Here is a 23,323-nt window from a genome sequence, read left to right as displayed (position 1 = left end):
AGATTTAGAGTCGATCGCGAATAAATCTTTTCCTCCTCGTCTTTATCTTACATTTTTCTTATTTTCTGATTTTCCTTCCTACGTATCACCCGCCCTTCCGTTTCTTCCTCTCTGCCTCTCTTCGTTTCTTTCACGGTTATCCTCGTCTGATTCGAGGAGAAGCCACAACATCCACGGTTATTAAGATGTTCGAACTGAAATATGGCGTCCAAAGGAAATAATTGCTCCTTTTCTCCCTCTATCGCCGCGCTCAGATAGCCAGCTACTAATTTATGGCCTAGCTATTTCGAATTGCGAGTAGTACGTGCACTACGTGCTCTTCCCCTTCGTAATCGAGACCCCTGCCGCGGTAGCTCTTGCCTTGGATCTTTTCTACTCCTTTTTCCCCTGCTTTTCGACGTTCCAACGTTTCTTTCCACTGGCTAGTTCACTCGGTACCAGGGAGAAAATTGTAGATCCCCGGAGGAAGATTGAAGGCAGGAAATAAAATGGTACAGGGCATCTTATAAGTTAGATGCTGTGGAAAGGAAGTGATTTAGGTAATTAAGCGGTATGCGCTGAAATTGAAGTAACGATATGTCTCTGAAATTGTAGGAAGTAGAAAGTATAGTTAGCTTTTTGCGAGGTACATTAGAAGTATTTTGTATTTGCGGTGCGTTGTAATTGACATTGATTGAACGATACGTTTTGTGGAGATATAGATTTGAGAACAGTTTGCGAAATTTGTAGACAAAGTTTTAGAGAAGACGAAGTGATCCATGGAAAAATACTATTTTTCCAAAAAATAAGCTTCAAGAGAAATAATTTTGTCAACAAAATTTAGAATTAAACAGTAATTATATTAAAATGGAATTAATTCAGATGGTAAATGGTATAGTATTGTCAAATTTTGATTGCAAAATTTATTTAATTAAAATAATTTTCATTGCCTCTTACTTCGAGTGAATTATACATTCAGTAGCTCCTATAACTTTGATATTCCGAACTAATTTAGAACATTATAGTTTATTATATATTCATACGTACAGATTGTTATATTACTCTAAACATACAGTATCTTCGTGATAAAATGTAATTTATTTTTCTAAATAATTGAAAAGCATTATGCCCCAATACTTACAATTCTACAAAATATGTTCTTAATTATCAGGAAATTTTTTTCTATAAATATCGTTATCATTATCTAAAGAAAGAGAGAAAGAGAATCTTTAGAATTATCTCTAAGTACCATAAAACGCATTAAAAACTATGATTTTTATAGAACCACTCTATTTATCAGTGACACTGTATTTTAAAATACAGGCCATCTATGGTACAACAAAAATATTTTCCTGTGCCATTTCTTCCACAGGCAGCAATAATTCTTCGGTAAAGAGAAATAATAAAAAATAATGCATAGGAAGGGCTAGGCATTATCTTTCTTCTGAATCGCCAGATAAACCGCGAAGACGCTATTACATGTCCACATGTATCCGTTTAAATGTTCTTTGCCTATGGCTCGGATCGATATATTTATCTGTACTACTCGAAACGTTGTCGTTCTCAAGAAGATAGATCGCTTCTCAAGTAGGAGATTATTAAGTAACATTACTCGAGACTGTTTCGTCTGCCGTACGTTTTATCTACATGAGACAGACATCGTGTCCTTTGTCACAGAGCAAAAAAAACTTTCGCTTTCGAAGAAAACGAGTGACTCGCCTTTTCCCCAACATTTCGCTCTCTTTTTCTAACCGTTTCCCTTAATGTTCGACCGTCTCATTAATTCTGTGACAGAGGAGAAGAACCAAGGACTGGTGTAACTGTCCGCATGATAAATGCACACAGATAGTGCACCCTGGCTACCGTGCTACCATGCGTCTTACTTCTGTCTGAAGACCGAGTCATGAAACACGAGATTTCACGCATCTGGAACGAAACGAATGTGGCCTTGACGTTACGCTGAGATTCCACCCGACGAATTATTGGGCAGTTCGGCAAGTTCGTAACGAAATTTAGGAAAAATTTAAAAGATCGTAATTTAAAGTTAAAACTTTTGTAAAGTTAAAGTATGAGCTTTGATGCTTTGATATTATGTTATGCGAGTGTCTTGTTGAAAAATGAGACCTTTCGAACCAAGAACAGTAGTTGTTTGAAAGACCCGGATAAGTAATCCTCTTACAGTGTCGATAAGTACGACATAGGTAGATACATTATATTCATTGTCATAGTTCTTTGGATTTTTTCGGTTCATCAGAGGTCGCAGATGAACATTTCTGAATAAGAATGTTCGGATACTGCTTGATTAAAACTATAGCTAACATGTGGAAGTTTTACTATTTATCTTCTTCTTCCTCTACTGTAAATTTGACTTCTATTTCCGATTCATAAAATACTTTAAAATAAAAAGGGGTGTTACTACAAAATTGTAAAAAAGTAGAAATTCTGCGAGAATTTATGAATTTAAAAATTTCTTCACTATTTCATATCTCCTGTGTTCCGTAAATCGTAATTTTGAGTTTCTCTTATGCTTCTCTTTAACTTAATTTTAAGTTTAATTTTAAGCTTAATTTTAAGTTTCTCTTATAACTTGTAAATAATCAAGGGAAATGAAACGTACGATTTTAATAACCTGGTTTACGTTGAAAAAAGAAAATTCTGAACTTATCCAAAATACAGTATCTTCTATTTTCCTCGTATTTCACTAATTTCTCAAATATAATGCTTCCATAATTCAAGATGTAATTACGAAAGAGAATTAGTAAGTCAATACTTTCTCATTAAATATTCCACAATAATCAATTGTCGATGTCAATTCGACCGATGGTTTAGTGTATCTATGCGCAGGATCAATCAGCACTTCGAACTCGCAATCTCTACGACCGCATCTGACCCTTCAAATCTCCGAAGAGATCGCAAAAGTCATCGGGTACAAAGATTTATTCGCCATGATACACATTCTAAAACTCAGATTGAAACTTGATAATCTGTATTATTCATGTGTAGATCTTCGAATACTTTCTGAGTAGACACATTGCGAAAAATGTTAACCATAAATTAACCAGTATAACCAATAAATTTATAAATAATTATACGATATTATTTCACTAAATGAACGTAAATTCAAATTCTACTAAATAATCTTTCTTCCACCGATTGAATAAAAAGAATACAGCTAATTGTCTGTACAATTTTACTTTTTTACCTTCCATTACTTCTTCCACAAAAAAAAGCAAGTTGAGAGAACGTTATTCAGTAATTTGTTTAGAAGTTCGACGATATCGTGGCAAGAGAAAATTGAAAGTACAGGCTCACCGAGCAGCGTCCCAGTGTTCGATTTCAGCAATGGCAATACGGTTACATTATTAGAATAATCTCCTTAAAACTCATGACCGTTGTAATTTCAATCGAAGACGAGCAACGATGCACTGTTATTACGCGGGCTATCGAGGAAGATGTAAATCAGCCGGCTGTTTATCGCGGTTCAATATCCGATTACGAGATCGAAGGACCTATTACGATGGATCCCGAGCATCGAGACGCAAAAGCAACAGGAAATAAAACGGAAGGGAAGGGAGTAGAACGTAAAAGAATACTCAAAGTGGTTGACATCCGCCGCGAACCGCTTCTCGTTTTGAGCCACGGAGAAAACGACGAAGAAAAGTGGCGAATCGAGCCAGAATCTGCTATGGTACGGTTATGGTAATAAATATCGTTCGAGAAGGCTGGTATCGGTGGATCTAAGCGTGATTGTATGTAATGATAATCAGCAACCGTTTTACGACGACTGCCCAACCATAAACACTGCGTCCAGTCGGCCAATTAACGGTTTCGACTAACTAAGAAATGCGCGTACACTCGAATACAGAGCGAAATCGAATTTTTGTCGTTTCTGTCGTCGAACAAGCATGATTCAATCTGGTCTGGATCACATTCGATATGGAACAATCGCACGAGGGTGAGAATATGGGGTGACTGTTCGTGACTGAATTTTCAATTTGGTGAAATTTGGTTTAGTTTCGGGTCTGATGAGCTGATTGGATTTTCTGCTGGATCACCTTTGTGATAAAAAAAGAAGTGAATTAACTTCACTGCGACAGAGATTGTACAGTATCGGTGTACTCTGGTAGAATATGCGATGGGAATTTCAACATTAACGAAGATAATTCATTTTCACGTAAATGCGTAAAAATGCGCAATTCCCTAATCACGAGTCGCATCATAAAACTTGACGCAAGTTTGCATCACGAATTTGCTCGCAGATCACGGCGATCATCCTCGTAAGTTTGAACTATCGTTGAATCAGAGATACGGATAATTGCAACCGTGGAGGGGCCAAATTACGCGAGCGATAATTCAAGCGTCTGCCTCTGATTTCCGTCATCGATTAACTTATCGTTCGATTGGACACGATTGAGCGCGGCTCGAGCGGAACGTTAAAGCTCCTTCGGTCTGCGGCGGCTAACTGGTTTGGTCGCGCGGTTTTTCATCGGTCCCGCTCGCTTGTTATTAGCGAGCAGCGTGGCATTAGCGCGAGCTCCGTAATGCCGCGTCTGTTCTAGTTACTTTATGTTAAGCGAGGGGGCCGAGGCGAGGACGGTAATTTGAGACCATTAACCGCGTCCTTGCTGGGCCGTTTAATCCCAACGAAATCCCGATTTCCATAAGTGGACGACGTAACGAACAAAAAGACACCGCGCTGGACATGCGACCTGTGAAAGTAGAATTCAATAGTTGTTGGAGATTGCCGCTGGGTGCGACGCGATGGGTGACGATGGACGTGTGGAAATTGTTCATTTAAGAAGAGTAAGTTGTAAAAGATGATGAACATTTAGCTTGATCGACGAAAATTGGTGGAAGTTGTTACAGATTGAAGGATGATGGTTACGATAGGTTTTGTTTAGAGGTTGGTGACTGCTAACGCAACGCTAGAATATGGAAAATAATAAGAATAGATAAATTACACATAAGTAGAGTTTGTAATTTATTGTATGTAAATTAATTAAATGTAAAGCGTCTTTTACCACACATTCTTCAAAAATTCAGCAAGTCTTTACAGGGTTAACGCGAAACTTAATATCCGAAATTGTAAGACAGTTAAACTTAAGCGACTAAAACTTTCGAATACTAGGTACATAACTTTGTGCAATTGAGGGATAATAATTGAAATCGTATTTGGAGTCTATTAATAGTGTTGTCAATTTTCTAGAAAGATGATAGAAATAAGAAAAATATACTGTTCTGAATTTTTAGAAAATAGGAAGTTTGATGCAGAGAACTATAAATTACTTACCTATTTGGCGATGGAAACAGCTTTTTTCTTCTGTTATTTAGCTAATAAATTGAAGATTTATAGTCAATTGTTATATCCTTAGTATTAAAAAGAGGGATGAAGCAGCCGTTTTTTATTACAGCGTTGCCCTTGCAAAATAGCGTAATAAATATAATTAAACAGTATAATTTGCAAAAGTACAACTATAGCGATTTTATATATAGAAATTTTTCGCAGTTATCAGGCTGCAAAACAACCATAATTTTATTTAATCTTTTAAATGTGTATTTTCTTCTTGCCAAATCTTGTATCCATTCAAACCTGAACTACCAATTCTGATTCTTAGGATTTATCGTTGCATACATTTGTAGTCGACGAAGATTTATTATAATTGATAGGAAATCTCAATAAATCAAATTTTATTCAGCCATGAATGCACTGCAATAATTGCCTTTCACCTTCCCATTTCCTCACCTTTGGTTAAAACACCAAGTAAAAGAAGAGTTATTTTATAATGCCAATTGTAAAATAAATCTATGAGAAAAAGCTTATGACATCGAAACTATAGCACTTGAGTCTTCTGGAAAATATTCAACTTTTTACAAATAAATTTTCTCCTATAACACGATCTTGTAAATTCTTTACTGTAATTCTTTTAGGGCATTAAGTTGGAATTAGGAGACAGTATTTAATTGAAAAAAACTACCGAACTATACAAAACCATAATTACGCGGCATTTGCCAGAGTGGTTGCTCGCAAAATGGCCTACATACCCTTCCCTTTTCTTGTGTAAGTAGTAGCCGAAAGATAATCGTGTAATTTAGACGGGAATTGCCAAAGGTGGCGAAACGTGAAAATCTATTTGATGATAGTCCAGACGGTCGTTAACAGTTCTAGCACGAGATTGTGCCGGCTTATCTTCCGGTCGATCGATAAACCTGCTTCTCAATGGGCCCGGAAAAATTTAAATTGCGCGTGATTCGATCATAATCGTCCTTAATCGTTGGCACGCTATAATCGTTTTGCGAAACGACTTTCGCGTGATTTTTATTCTTTCCTTCCTTTTTCATCGATTCTCTCAATCGCGACGTTGGAAATGATTCGACGTTATGATGAAACGTGTAGCTCGTGATACGATAGGAAGATGATATGGGATCTTTGTGTGTGAAGCTGTGAAGATAGAGATACGGTCAAACGGTCGATGTATTTGAAAGGAACAGTATGTTATACAATGTTAGTGGCATGAAAAAGATTCTTTTAAACAAAATTATAACATGGTTGAGTGGTTCGGATAGGTAATTGTAAGAAGGGTATCTAATTATCTTAGTTGTTCGCTGTTTTTGAAACTTAATTGGTGAAATTAATTTAAAGTGGCCTGTACTTGTACTTTGCAACGACCGTACTTGTTCTTTCTATCTAGATAGCGTTTAGTTACGCGTTTCGATTTTATAGATGGAAATTTTATAGGAAACTAAATTTTTGTAATTGCTGTATGTATCTTTGGAGTTAGCGTTTATATTTTTTTAGTGTCTTGCTTTTTCAATTGTTTTATAGGTAAACATAAAGAGATTTTTAGAAATAAACTTATGAAATTTTAATAGAATATATATATTTTTTCTTCTGATCAACAAAGAAAAGTAAGTCATATAATTATAAAATAAATTACATAATTCCATAATGCTGCGTATGCCAAGGAAAGCACGATTTCAATTCATTTAGTTTACATTTTCAAATAACTGGATTTTGCTCAACATAGGTTGATTACATTAATTATGTATGAAACTAAATGTCGAGAGATACAAATAATTCTATAAAACAAAAATTTTTGATTCACGACATTACCCGTTACTCTTACTAATTTTTGATATGCAGTAGGTCCGATGTATCCAAATAATTAATTTTATCATACATAATCACATAATTCAATGTAACATGAAACTTTATAAATTTCATTTCAAGAAAGAGTCCTTGGTTTAGAATATAAAGTGCATCCAGTGCTTCAAACATTACAACAAACACTAAAAATCAGTGCATCTTTACCTTTATTTTTCACTAGAATTACTAACTTTTAATATCTATTTTTAAATATATTATATAATAATTATAATTAAAATCATGTAATCGCAGCAATAAATAGGACATTCATAGACTGATATTTAAAAAATTTAATTGTAGCAATAATTCGAGATTTGGCAACATTTTACAATACGTGCAAAAATGATTATAGTCTATAATTGTTAAAAAACGAAATACATGATATTTGTATATTAAAATAAAAGGTGGTAAGATTGGACAAAATACCGAATTATATGAAGTATATTAAAAGCTAGTAGTCACGACTATTAGTTAAGTTTTGACTTACTTATAAGTAAGTTTTTTAAATATTTCTAATAATTTTTTATGAATATTAAAAAATTTCTTGAATACGTCGGTTCTACCGTATATTATAGTATTCAAATTCTTTAAAATTCGTAGATCTTGTATCACTTTGTATATGTTTGCGTTGTGTCCTACATCTTGAATATTGGCGATCGTTACCGAAAAAATTCCATATCATTAAAGATTCGTCAGACTGAAGAGCTAAAAAAAATATGTACATTCACTCGTTAATTTCCTTGATGACATTAGAATTTTTAATTTACGTAAGAATGGAGGTACGATAATTTCACAAAGTTCACAAACTACATAGCAGTACTACGAACAAAAACATACAAATTACAGAATATTAAATTGTTAGATTCCTTCTTTAATCATTATCCAAAAACACATGTTTTCGAAACTTTTGTAGCTTCCTGGCTGTTAACATTTTTCAACGAATTTCTTAAGTCTTCTTGTGAAGAAATATGTACCAATATTCGACAGAAACAACTGCATTCTTAAAACCACAAAATAACTTGACTAAACAAACAGTATAAAAACCAATGATTTACCGCTCAAACTAAGAACTCTCCATATCGCTGCTTTATACGCTGTTGATAATGTCACAACTCAAAAAATGTGAAAGCTTCAGACGAGAGGCTTCTCAAAATTTATATTTTTGAAAATACTAAATGCAGGCCTTATTACTTTAACGTAACTGCTCTCTCACGGAAAACTGATTATAAATATCATGATAAAATAACCGTGTTACATGATAAAAATAGAAACATAACGTAGACCTTGTATGCAATAAAAGCAAATTAAAAATTTTGTCAGTTGTGTAGTTATCCTTGCCAAGCAGTGATATGATCATACTTCCCACTCGAAACCTATCTACCAGAATAGATACAGAAAAACATATTTCAAATTCAACATAGGGACATCATATAACACCAAAGGACATAGTACTAGCATAGTACTTACAGAGAGCATTCTACGGAACTCATAATTGATCACGATCGATCTCAGTTACAGAAATAACACCAGGTACAGATACCATGGGACTTAACGAATTTTTATATTTTCATATTACGTCTAATAATCTTCTTCTCGTCTCATAAATCACTAGACGCTTCGAATCCGAAACCCTTATTACGTTCAATACACGTGGCACTTATCACAGATCCAATTACGATTTCATGGTTTCATCGAATAATAAAATAAACGAGAGGATTCTCACGTACCTAATTGCGTTTGATCAGAGTTCCACATCATGGCGTTGATGCGCATTTCCTTATCCAAAGGTACCTCGTCCACAATGCGATCGAGGCTCGCGAGAACCGGTATCGCAGTGCATGCTTCATTATGCTGCTCCGCGTACGACCAGTGAACGACAAGCTCACCACTGTGCTTATTCCATATCATATTCTTCACGATACCTTGGAACCGGACGTCGCGATAAGTTGGTGTACTTAACCTGTTCATGTCCCAAAGGGTCAGCGAAGCGTCACCCAGGCCACCGCCTATGCATAATAAACCACTTTCGTACGGGTGCCAAGCTAAAGCCTGAATATAGTACATAATTCATTTTAAACAGTGTCCAACTTTGCAGACAATAAAAGTGTTCGTGTGTAATGAGAGATATCGACTTACTAGAATAGGCTCGTAGTAAAGAATGTCAATGTGCACGATCAAACTTGGCCACTGGAAAATCCGAACTTTCCCTTCTATCGCCGAAGTTGCGAGATATCCATAATTCGACGAAAATGCGATTATTAAAATAGTTGAAGAAAACGCGGGGAATGAATTAACGACCTTGCCATCCTGAGCTAAATATATCGTGATCATACTTCGGTCAGCACTGCGCAATATTAAAGAAATTTACATATAATTTATATCCATTTTCTAGCTAATTACAAACGAAATATAAATGAAAGCAAACACACTAAAGACAGCACTCTGAATTTTGTTAACTTATTGAAATACCTACTAAACTGGTCATTAAATTGTAATAATAATTGAAGATTGAGTAGATTTATAAGTAGATTTATGCAAATTCATATCTTTATGAACACAAGTAGAAAGATAAGACCCAGGGAAAGATTCGATTCACTTATTAGATTTTATAACGAACATAAATTGCAATGTTAACGCCAAAGTAATAGAATAATTAAAAAGTGGCTCACGGCGAGGCGACGCGAGATCGCAGACGATCGACAAGTACATAATTGTGGTAAGTAAATCAATGACATTTATCAAGCCAGATCAGATCGTAATAAAACGTCGTTAATAGATTGAAATGATATTCGATGATGAATGGTCATTCGTGTTTATCTTATATTTATGCAACAACCACAAATCTCTGTATAGATAGATACTACTCACGTGACGGCATGTTGGTCATTCTTAGACCAGCAGACGCAAGTCACGTCACTATCGCACGTGGCTGTCGTCCAAATCGTCTTCTGCCTATCTGTACAGTACAGTCTCACAAACGACGGAGTGCATATCAACAATTTATTACCTGGACAGAAATGTAGAATTTTCTTGTAAGATAATGTCAATATTAATTACAATAATTGATTTTTGCAATGCAAAAATTGAAATTAGAATTATTTTAATGTAGACACGATCTCTTCGTTTATGGATTGACGAATTTAAAAATTGATATTAACTTCCCATTTAAGTATTTTGTTATAGCGTTATAACTTACAACTCGCAAGTCCATGGATATTTGAATAATGGATTTCGAATATGGTATATCATATTTGAAATACTATAGAGAATTTTTCAAATTTATTGGAATCTTCAATCTATATTGTTTCTAAATATCAATTGGTAGATGGCGAAAAGGAATGCAGAATTTTGTAAGCCGATTAGTTCGTAGCCAGAAAATCTCAAACGCGTTTATTTTTAAGATTCGCAATCGATATAATAAATTAAATGTGGTATTAGATTGAGATTATTTATTTTAAAATAATGAAAAATTTAATTTTGTCCGGATATTCAATAATAAAGTAAATAAAAAAATATGTATCTAACGATATCGGGAAAACGTAACGAAATACGTTAATTTTATACTTTTGTAGCTATGTTCATTGTAGGCAGCTTCGGCTTTCAATTTTTAATAGATTTAACATGCGTAATAGATTCTTTAACACATCAGTAATTATATATTTTGCGTAGCGTTACCTACCAGCGTTATTCCATTTTAATGAATCAACATTATGTATTTTCAGGCGTATCGAGTCCAGAATATCAGATTTGAATATATTGTAAAATTTCACCACATCATCAGTTGCTACTGCGATTGCATTTGCTGAACTCCAATCAATTCGTCGTTTCTGGTACTCTTAAAAACAAAGAATAAACATAATTTCAATATATTTTCTCAAACATATTCCGTGCATTGTATACTACAGTGTAATCTAATATAATAATATAATATTATAGTATAGAGTACTATAAACATCTCGAAAACATACAAACTAGGGAGTACATAATCAAGATCTTTAATAAACAGAGAGACATATTATTAAACAAGTTAATAAGGAAAACATTAGTATCAAAGCAGGTTCATAAATTTTCGAAATAAAAAGACAAATATGAGAGTAATGCAGTCAATTTAAGTACATAATTCGTAAATCGTAATTAGATATATAATAATACAAATGCAAACATCGAAAGATTAAAATACAACTTTGCATGTAATTGAAGGGAGCTGGTAGTACACGATGGCATACCATATTTTTATACATCATGGGAAACGTTCTAAATACGCCATGGAATTCTTACCTGATAACGTGGAGAAGTCATGCGTATTTAATATGGAATACATAATGCCTATTAAAGGCCTTTTTCGTGGCTTCGATTTCCACATTCCATCTTTGAAGTATTCCTCGTCCCACAGGTCTTTAGGTAGGCCTACTAAGCTTCCAGGCACCTTGTTTTCCAAGGATAAGTGGCTACGGCGCAGCACTTGTTTCTGCCTCAGCCCTGGTATTACGTTTTCTTTCGCCATTAATTGGTGCATAAATTTCTTTCGCCAATTATCCGACAGAGATTCCAGCTGTGCCGTTTGTCAGGGTTTAGTGACTTAAGCGACACTTGACAGCGAAAAATTTGCACTGTGTGTTCCTGTGAATTTCTACATTTTCTCTTTCGTTTCCTTTCTTTTTGGTAAATCGAATGTGAATTTTTGAAACGTCTCGTGGTTTCAACACGAGAATTTTCAATCGGAATAAGATAAAATACGAACTTTGGTAAATTGAATGCGAATTTTACAACGTTTTTGTAATTCTTACTTTCAGTACAACTTTACATTGTAAATGAAGCTTCAGCTTGGATTGATCAAGAGAAATCAAATATATGTACATTAAAGTTGTATATAATGACTAGAATGTGGGTGTTTATGCAAATCCGATTTTTATAAACACGACTAAAGAAACATAAAGATTCTTTTCACACACTAAATACACGTTGCAATGAGAATGAGATATTTTATTTAATATATCTCTATATTTTGTATATTTCGTACAATTTTTCGTTTTTACGTTTCCCACAAACGTATAAACATTGAAAATGTAATAATAACGATATTACATTAATTTACAGTATATAAATTAGAACAAACTAGAATTTACAAAATTTCTTAATATTCTCGACAATTCAGTTGACCTTAAACAACAAATTCAGTACATGGTCGATTAGAGGTAAGTATTATAGCGATAATTTGAGATCCAAATTACCATTTCATAATTAGGTTTCACATTAGCTTGAAAAATGTTATCATAGAATTTCGGAAAAGGTGGAGACTAAAATAGTGTACTATGATCAGAATTAAATACGTGTAGAATACGTGTATAATAGTTGATTCCCCATTTTCCTGAGGCGTCACGATCTTAATTAGAAATCGATTTATTGCTCGTGAGGTAATTACGATCGATCGATTAGGTCTTTAAACACGAACAATCGGAGTCGCTAACGATCGATTCGACATCGTAGTTCGTGGCGGTGTTCGTTTATAACACATTCATCGATTATGAGGATTTAATGACATGATAATGATCTTGTTTCGTACTATCGGAAGTGAACTGTGTATAATGCGATAATGAAACGGTATACGTTTGAGCTCGTTCAATCTCCATCTAAACATTTACATTTAACATTACTTAAAATTGTCATTTGTTTCATCATATATTTGATTTCTATCACTGAAGTATTTTATAGTTCGTGAAATGTGGTAAATTTTGATTTAGAATCCTTAGAAGAAATGATTTTTCCATACTTCGAAAAATTTCTCAAACTGAGATATTCCATTCATCTTAAAGTTTAAAAGCTGTTAAAGTCAAATAGTTAGATCTTATAAATTCATAAATTATAGATCTAAATCTGACGTTTAGAAACTTATTGTCAGTTAATGTCGAAAATGGAAACTTACGTTACATTAAAGTAAACTAAACGATGAAATCAAAATGGAATTTACATTTGAAACTATGGTTAAGTAATTATCAACAAATCATGTGTTTATTATAGTATCTTCAGAAATCTCTTCGACAAAAATATTTCAACCCTTCTAGAGTTCAGAAACATTTACATTGAACGCCATAAAATCTATAATATTTCAAACTCTTTAAGATCGAACCTACAGGATTGCCTCTCAAGAACAGAAATTCTTCTCATATTCCACCTACTTTATCATCTACTTAAAAACTTTTTAACCTGCTAACCAGGTCATCGTTTAAGTAGAAATTTCTAGAATCCTGTAACAACGTTACAAGCTAATAAAAACAAATTAATCTCTGATAGATGATTTTAATTCTTCCATATATCATATACGATACATCCAATTTATTTTCAGCATAAACGAGGTAATACATAAAAAAGTAGGAGATTCATAAATAATGAAATTATTATCTTCACGAGATTAGGGAAACCGAGTAACGAGTTAACCTGCTTTTCCTAGTTAACGGATTATTATTTTTTCACAAGTCATTCAGAAAATGATCAAATAAAAATCTCATCGTCATTATCTACATCTGAATCTTCTAAATAACTCACTATTGCACACAATCTCCCTATTCCCTAGGGTAAAGATTTCCAAGCTTCCTCTCGCCCCCTTCCTCTCTCTCTCTCTCTCTCTCTCTCTCTCTCTCTCTCTTATAATAATAATAATCTCAGTAACTTCTCTCTTCATCTTTAAAATGAGACGAAAATAAGCCACAGCGTGCGATTATCGCCATAAATCGCATCGTGAAACGGTGTGCATCAATGAAGCTATATTCATAGATAAAGATCCATTATACGGAAATAAGGATAAAGTGAAGTGTGCTCTGGTCGAATATCAAGCAGGGAGAGCAAACGGACAGGGTAAGAGAAGAAAACAGGTAGAAGGGAGAAGAGGACGGGAGATAGAAGAAAATCGGCAGAGGAAACTATGCTACCATGTTGCTGCCTGTTATTACAGTAATGATATCGAAGTTGCGTTACACACAGGAAATTACATTCCTGGAACTTCTTCAGCCAACTTTGAGATTTCCGTTTAATTAGAATTTTCCGATCAATTTTATAACTTCATATTTCCTTTCTACTTGTCTTGTATATTAATCATCCAATAAATTTTCAGTAAGTTCGTGTCACTTATTTCCCTGCTGATTAGGTTAACTTCAAAAACTTTGGAATTCTTTATTAATAATTATTGAAATTCTTTGTTATAATTTCTAATATTATGTTTCTGGTAAAAAAATTCTAGATACTATTTTTATAATTTCTTTTAGGTCGTTTCATAAGTTCTCGTATTCTTCCATTCTTATTATTCGATAAAATATCGTTGTCTGCCCTGCGTAAAAATTATATCGTTACTTTTCGATTTTTCTCTTTATTATAAAATCTTTAATAAGGGAAAATTTCAAAAGGGCTAGCGGAATGATGGAAGAATGACAATCAGAACCACAGTATTTAGAATTTCGTAAGAATAGACAAACAAATAATAAGAACTGAGAATAATAATTTAATCTGTCCGAAAGTTCTGCATGTAGAAACATGTCAAACATCGTTTCGAAGTTCCAAGAGAGAAACTTCGTCCAAATTCTAAACCATAAATTTTTTTTGAAGCGAGATAGAAAAGCGGAAAGATTACACTGACGATTGAACTCATATGGAATACTTTCCTATACTTCTATACCAAATTTTTGACAAGATAAGGTAACAAAATAAAACAACTTACGAAACGACTTATATACTACATTGTATACGTGTATACTACATTTTGCAGCAATTTTCCAATAAAGCATCGTAGACATCTCAGACCGGTTTCACGCGAAGATACGTGTATGATAGATACTGAATATTCATGTACACCAATGGAAACATTCACACGACGATTCTGGTTAAACGCAGTATCGCGATACTCATTTCGTGTATCCATCGTGTATCTTGACAACCATGTTTTTTCCTATAAAGAAGTCAGGCGAAACATTGAAACAAATGGCGACATTCACACGGTACGCATTTCGCGATATGTGTATCGCTACAGGCGTGTAAAACCGGCCTAGACATCATTGAACCTTTATGATACTTTCACGAGACGAATTCGCGTTAGTATTATCAAATCCTATTGTCGGATTATGTGGTACGACCTAATAAATATTCATTCTGAAAATTATCTGTTGGAAGTCCTTACACACCACGAGGGACAACACGATACTTTCAGAATTATGAGAAGATAAGGACGAAGTTCTTTGTTTTTCCGTTTATCCTCTTTTTTATTCCCGTGAAACTTCAACTATTTTCTCGGCGTCTAAGAACAGTAATTTCCGTGTAGTGAGTCTCTTCTCCGCCGTGATTTCGATCTTATCTCTATCAATTATCGAAGATTATATACCCTTACGTCGATAAACATGAACAAGATAACTTACGCCTACATCCGGACAGCCTTTATGCTAATTCAATGTTTGATGTTGCAACAACTACCGTTCAAACATTTTTCTAACGTTCGGATCCATTAAGATCACGTAATACGACCGTTTCGGACGATGCTGTAAACAAGCTTTAAAACCGGTACGTATTTTAAGTCATTTATTTTGGGAATCAAGGATATTCAACATAGAGATCCGCCCGTATTGAATAGTTTCTGCATAATAATCTTGTAAAATATTATATGTGCAAATTGGAAGTACATCTGGTCAGAGTGTCATTATTTTACTTCAGCGAAGCTTGTACATTAATAAGATTCTTCATGCACAATTAGTACAATACTGTACTTTATAAGATACCGTATATACTACTTACGTGACTAAATAATTTTTTATTCTGAAACTTCACAGTTCAACGATATAATAATATTAGTGTTCGTAGTATTTAATTCCTTGGAATAGAAAATATTTGCGGGTTGCAAATATGTGTAATACGTAGATTTTTTAATTTTAAGAGCTTAAAATTTTAAGAAAAATTTAATTGTATAATTGATAAAAGGGCGAACCTTATGTTTTTTACCTTCTGTGAAAAAGAAAGTGGAAACTATTATAGAGAAAATGTAGAATTCTTATAATATATGAAGTTATCAAAGGTCATGGTCTACTGTATTTGAAAATTATGTAACTTCATATAAATCAAGTTAAAAAAATTTATCAGTATAAAATTTATTATTTCTGTTAGATTATTGAATTAATGTAACTAAATTTAGCTTACCTGCTTAAACACATCGATTTCATTTTCCTTCAACATATTATTAGGTTTTTTTGTCAGAAGATAATTTGCAGCTTCCTTGTTGTATTTGATATTTATAAATCTATCTCCCGCATGACCCTGACTTGGAAACTTAAATGAATACTTTCTATCAACTTGCGAAGTAGATTTTTTATCACAGGGTGGACAGTTCAAGGCAATTGATCTCGGAACATTTTTCTGAAAAAAAAAACTTTAATTACTTTACAATTTACCTTATACTCTGATTAATAACAATAAAATTGTAATGTAAGAAATATTCATAAAAACAATTAATGACTAAAATATAGATATTCGAGAATATAATAGAAAATTCTAAATAATATTATAAATGAGATACATCCGTAGAATATAATATAATTCAATTCATATTTTCAATCTTATAATACTATCTATCCATAATTCTAATTGAATTTTCTTAATGTCTTATTATTAGAACGAAAAATACAATGCAAAACTATAAAATAAAATCTTTTAAAATAAACCTCAAACGCTCTTTGAAAATATTATTTAAATATTAAAATTTATCGATCGTTATATTGCTGTTGAATCCCTTATCCTATACCTTTTCATAGATTCTTCAAATAAGAAGAGAACAAATTAAGTCACACGTAAAATTCAACATTTTATTTATCATTGTACGAAGATAAAGGACTTTTGGCAAAATAATTTGAGCTACTAGCATTATGTACGTCTAGTGGAGTGAAGTACGAAGGGATAATATTTATATTGAGCAGGCCTTATACCCCCAGCGAACATCTGGTTTCAAACGAATGACAAATAGAACTGGGTCTTGAACCTGATCTTGTCTACTGGATTTTCAGCCACGTACGAACAGGTTTGAATTTCTTATTCTTTCTAATCGATTCCTTAATGTTCGTGTTGGACTTCGATTTTCCCTCATTGATCAGTGTGAAATATAAAATCTAAACTTCTTTTCTTTAATCGCCTTCATCGTTCACTAAAATTTATTAAAATTCGCTAAAAACAGCTCGCCCGGGCGCAATCGCAGATCCAATATTTTTGCCAAGAGGAAAATTTTGAAATTTATGCGTTCGGGGCCGAAAATCGCGATATACCAAACATCATTACGTGATAAAAATCACGACAAAGGTTAATGAAATATGAAGACCATAACTTATGCACAAAGTTATATTTCCAAAGGATTGAGTGTGTGTTTGTTAGGCTCCGTGCATGATGTTCTGGACTTATCGCGAGAAATTCCTATAAATATACTGGCTCTTCTTCTGCTGCACGAACGGCCACAAGCAACGCGCTTCTGCCTTGGATTTCCGGGACGATACTTTAAACGGGAAAGCAGAAAGGTGGCATCCTAATTCCGAGTTACGATGGCGTTCCCTTGAGGCCGTTCTCTCGGCCGTAACGGTGAACGATCGTCCATTTAAATCGTCTGTATCGCGATTTATTGCTCCTCGCTTCTGGTTCTACGTCATGCGGTTTTCTTTCGAGGATGTTACTGTAATTGGTTATACGCTGGCATTTCTTCGCTTTCCTTTCTGTCATCCTTTCTTTCTCCTTGTTGGCAAGTCTGCGAAATTGATTCGAGGAGTTGGAACGATCAAAGATGCGAGTGTCGAAGAAAGAAGAAAGGTAACATATATGTGCCATGTGAGATACGGTGGAAAGAGTCGTAAGTGCTAGAATGATATATTTTGGCTTTTAGAAGCATCCCGAGGTAGAGATATGCTCGTATCCATAAGTATCAAGACACTCGCAGAAAGTGAAGTTATCCTCGAGAATGATGAGAAAACTATTTGTACAGTATTATCTGGTTTGAAACTTAATGTAAAGATAGGCAGAGATGGCTGAATTTTAAACGAAGAATCCATATGTTTAGGGTTATTATAGAAAAATCTTATCTCTATACATATATTATAAAAACATTGAATTTCTTCATATTTATGTCATTTATGTCACTCGGCGGCTGCTTTAACTAATTCTGGCAATTGTGTTAATTTTGCTACTCGGAGTTTTGCATCTACTTCATACGGTACGTTTGTATAAAATTTAGATTAGGGGATTATGGGGATGTACACGTAAAGATTTTGAACACATTATGTTTCTCTTATAACTCGCAGAAAGAGTCCTTATAAATCCAAGCAACAGGTAAGGCTAATTAATCTGTGTTTGAGAAAAATGAAAGAAATGAAGTAAATAAATTTAGCTAATACAATACATTTTTTTACCATTTATTCTCGTTAAGTCTGTAAAGACTGGAGGTCTACAGTGTTCAAGTGATAAACTATATTATATAAGTGATATACGTTTTCTTGTTTTTATTAGAAAGCTTTGCTTCTGACACTTACATTGTTTATCATTTAAATTCCTCGATATTGTGAGGTCAAAAATTTGCATAATAAATATAACCAACAATTTGCTATGAAAGAAAAACCTTTTGGAATTTCGGCATTGCTTATTTCGTATAATAAATTTATTCCTCAAATGTTTCATAACGCGCGATAACATTTATGATTTTTACAATTTTTCAAGATATACAAATTTTAGAAACGTATTTGAATGCACATAGTATAGCTGGAGGCAATACGAAAGAAATCTTGTAGTCTCTATTTCTATGGTCAGACATCAAAGCTAACAGAGAATCGAGTTTTACTAAACTGGTTTAAGGCTATACCCCATTTATACTATATGAATAGGCTTCGCGTAATTTTTGAACCCAAAGGGGGAGTTGGCCCGACACAATTCACATTTCTAAAGATTATCACGACAAGGAAACTGCATCGTTCCTGTAATAAATTCTACATCAATTGCTTTTTGTCTTTGACAATGTAAGAAATTTTTCTATCTTAAAATTAGAAAAGGATAAAAAATTGTAGAAATTATTGACACCAGTTAAAGTTTTGGTTTCAAAACTATTGAAATGGCTAATTGATAGTAGAATATAACTTAATGGGTACTAAATCATCAAATTGAAGCTTCAGTAAAACGACATTACGCAAGCACCAACCAAATAGTAATAACTAAATCAACTGCTCTTGAAATCAATTAAAACTAATATTTTCCTAATTCATCTTATTGTCTCTTAACGAGTCCAGACACAGGTCTTTACAACCAACCATTCCATGAAATCAAACCGTGAATTATTATCCACAGCGCCAAAAATCATGTACACGTGTATGTATTAGATTGTTCCAAAAGTTCCTTTCCTTTTGTTAAGGAAATAATAGATTCATAATATTTTTTGTTTTATATTATTTTATTGAATTATATATGATTCATTTTTTTTCAATAGAACAAATAATGAATTAAATATGAAACACGCTATAACATTGGAATAGTATTTAGCCATAGCATACAAGGTGTCCAGTAGCCGATGGCATCATCGAGTAAGCAATGGATGATTCCTCATAAAAAAGTAAGTGGAAAAAGTAAGACAAATTTGTCACACATGAGGCTTTGTTTTCAAGAGAAACGATTCTGAAAATCTACTCGGTATGTATATGCGTATGTGTGTGACTAAGCTCAAGTTCTGATTATGCACTTTTGGATTCCGAACTTCTGTTTCTGTTCACATTTGAATTAATAAACAAGGGCAATATCAATACTTTCATCCTACTTTCTCTCGATTTATACTACTACTCTCTTTTATTGAATTCGATTGAAACAATTCCATTGATGATAAGATTAAGTATCGCTTCTTAAAATTAATTTCACCAATGTAGAAACAGTTCAAAATGTCAAGCATAATATTTCGCACGCAGTTATGTCCTTTAAACTAAATAATTATTACACAGTTCTCTTAATTGGTCGAAAACAAGAATATCGACTAATTTCAATTCTTCGCCATTCTACTACTAAAATATTAATATATCTAAAATACACTGTTGACTTAGCAAATGACATAAAGAGAAATTTATCAAGTTGGAATTTAGAATTAATAGCAGATGATCGAAATCGTTCTTCTTGAAACCGAAGCCTCGTGTACAGAAACTTTACTCTACATTTTCATCATACCACTGCGCGAGTAATCATATCCTGGTCGACTGTAACGCCGTTTATGGTTACCGGACACCTTGTATATTCGTTCTTATCGACGTCGGGGCAGGCTGAATAAAATAAAGTTGTCGTCGCTGAGTGTATTTTCCGCTCGTGAGTGCCCCGCGGCGCTAAACACGCGATATGGCGTTAAGGTAGCAAAGGGATCTGGCCCCGGCATAGGCACCGGCCCATTAAATGTTGTACGCCCGGTAATTTATGGGGTGCGAGAGAAGAAACGTAACCACCATCTCTCTGTCCGGATGGTGTACAGTGTACATAATGCGAACCGGCGCGTCGCATAGGAGACATCCTCGTGTCCCTCCCTGCAACCCCGTCACCGAGTCTCGCGCATTTGCATAAAGCTGGACGGGACCACGATGACCGGGAGGTAAGGCCGCTCGGAGATTAAACGTTCGAGATTTCGTCGGTCGTGTTTCTTGCACGCTACTCACGCGGAAAATCCGCCGGGATTCCAGCTTATCCGTTTAAGACGAGACCCTGTCGCGTGGAAACCGTGGATCGAATTTTATGGACCGAGGTGATGATTGCCAATGATACCCGTGGGAGCAAATTTAAAAAATGCCTGAGCTGAAATCACTGTAGGCAGGTGGAGGATTTTTGTAGATTAGAAGGGTGGGAATTTTAGTTAGTTTTATGTATTTTGTTAATGTATTATGAGTTATGTATAGCGTATTATGTTAGAGTATAGTAGAACTCTGTTTATGTGAACTCTGTTTAAACGAATTCTTATTGATCGAAACTACTTATCTGAATTATTATATGAACCAAATATTACCAGGGACTAGAGAAAATCAAGGAACTGGTATTACATGAACTTCAATTACATAAACTGTTCGTCTCCTGTCAGTTCGACACTTGGTTAATTTTAACAAGATATATTTCTATTACGAAAATGATGATTAATCTCTGTAAGTATCATACGAATGTATGCGTAATAGAATTTTATGATGGGATTAAATTGACTTTTAAAAAGCGATAAGCAATAATACAGTTAGTAGGAATACACATAAACGACATATTATTAAAAACGCTACAAATTCAAAGACTATTACGTAAATCGTGAAAGAAACGTTTTTTCATTGCTAAATAATATTCTATTAATATTATACAAAGTGTCAACGTGAATATACAATAAAATTAAAAAATCGATAAAAATCAATAGACGATTAACGAAGATATTTTACGATTTTATCTTAGAACTTTATTCATTTTTGTAATACTTGTTTCTCTCGCTGCCTATTTTAATTATATTCCAATCGAAAAATTGTTCATATCATCAGGTCAACGTGCATTCTCATATATGTACACCAGAATCCTCGGCTCATTCTCACGAACTCTAGAAAAAAAATCAAACAGGAAAGCTTCGAGGAAAAGATCGTCAAGGAACCGAGTCCCACGGTGGACCAGAGGCGTATCACGATTTTCTCGCTGCTGTCTTTGATGACGTGACATTCGAAGCCAATAAATTCAGCGGTCTAGCGTCTGATTTGCATGAAGCTAAACCTTAAAAACTTCAAACAGCTGTCTTGACGTTGCGTAGTAAGAAATCGCGGAAGATTTTCCCATAGGCACCGAAAATGTAGAGGACCCCCAGCGAAGAGCAGCGAGCACCGTCGAAATGTTGTCCAGCTGGCGCGAACCTGTCTGACCAATATTTTCTAGACGGATCTCTTGTTGCAAGGTGCTGAAGGGTTGATCCCGGTTGTGCAGAGGGTACAGGGGAGATTAAGATCGTCCCGAATATTTCTGGATTTCAGCAATGTTTCCTTTTAACTAATCGCTTTCAGTCACATTGGCCGCTACAATAGGTTTATTAGCAGGTCGATTAAAATTACAGATAGACTTTTATCGTTTTTGGAACACGCTAGTCTTGTTTATGCAAAGGAATATAGTTAAAAAAAACGATATGGGCATCCTAATAATTGTCGTATATAATGAAAGGACCGTGGAAGTTTGTGCATTCATAGGAAATAAAACGTACACATACGCGCAGAACGCGTATAATATGGAACAATTTCAGAGATGCTCATAGAAGAATAAATTTGCATAAATTTCGTTTGCAGTTTAGTAATAAATGAATGAAAAATTAAATAAATATGTTCGGTTGGCAAATAGAAATATTATGTTTCAGTGAATTACATCTTCCGCTTGAGATTGTTTCGTATATCGTAATTTTCCTTGGACAGATTAATTTATAATATGATGATCGTAAAGACGTGAATAAATTGGACAGTAATTACGTAAGGCTCAACTATAATTTTAAATACCAGGAAACGATATAAAGAACAAGATCAAATATTCCTTCCTGAACATCCACACATTCAAACACAGCCATTCAAATTTTGACTCGGAACACTGACCCAGAGACTACTTGCAAGAACAAGGCAAAGGACCTTCGAAACTCGGTCAACGTAGCTGAAGGAGCTCCTCTTGCAAATCTAACTCTACCTCACGGCCATAGAAATTACTGTCCAATATTTCTTCGCATTTTTCTACGTCAATTTCAGACGATACTTTGTCCTTTTCAACAGCCCCTTCTTCCCACGGTGGCGCGTTTCTATCAGCTCAAACCGGTCAGCAGATGACATCGTACACGCATACCGCGTCGCGACGCGTATGCGTCGCGTATACGTACGTACCCAGGCGCCTTGCCATCTCCGAGAAGCTGCGCCACAACACCTGCAGCTCGATATTTACCGGTGGATCAACTTCGCAGGGGGTCCTCCTTGAGAACGGAGTTGCAACACGACAACGAGAAACTATGACAGAACAAGGAATTAAGGGATAGGAAGAGCGACTCTTACAGGAGAGCTCGTGTCCCTCGTGAAATGTATGCGTGGCGGAGAAATGAGCATCACGCGAGACTGTCTGTTCTTCAGGTTCATCCTTTCTTTGCTTCGTGCGTTGAGTCTTTCGAACGTGGAAAAGGTTGATATTCTCTTTATTTTAATCGTT

At 34.4% G+C, this 23,323-nt stretch overlaps 1 protein-coding gene across 1 annotated transcript in view; it reads right to left on the bottom strand.

Annotated features, from left to right (window-relative positions):
* Positions 1 to 6,840: 6,840 nt before the first annotated feature.
* The window catches only part of LOC138179659 (protein cortex), a 251,392-nt gene continuing 234,909 nt past the window's right edge, over positions 6,841 to 23,323 (bottom strand). The window contains exons 2-8 of the mRNA XM_069112689.1: positions 16,295 to 16,510; positions 11,402 to 11,675; positions 10,803 to 10,958; positions 9,992 to 10,130; positions 9,260 to 9,467; positions 8,851 to 9,172; positions 6,841 to 7,828 (exon numbers count right to left, since the gene is read on the bottom strand). Coding sequence (XP_068968790.1) covers positions 7,683 to 7,828; positions 8,851 to 9,172; positions 9,260 to 9,467; positions 9,992 to 10,130; positions 10,803 to 10,958; positions 11,402 to 11,675; positions 16,295 to 16,510 — 1,461 coding nt within the window. The 3' untranslated portion in view covers positions 6,841 to 7,682. The remainder of the gene's footprint in view (positions 7,829 to 8,850; positions 9,173 to 9,259; positions 9,468 to 9,991; positions 10,131 to 10,802; positions 10,959 to 11,401; positions 11,676 to 16,294; positions 16,511 to 23,323) is intronic.

This window comes from Bombus flavifrons, chromosome 1 (assembly GCF_040668555.2).
Source record: "Bombus flavifrons isolate JBK064 chromosome 1, iyBomFlav1_principal, whole genome shotgun sequence".
Lineage (NCBI taxonomy): Eukaryota > Metazoa > Arthropoda > Insecta > Hymenoptera > Apidae > Bombus > Bombus flavifrons.
This window is presented reverse-complemented; position numbering and strand designations above follow the sequence as displayed.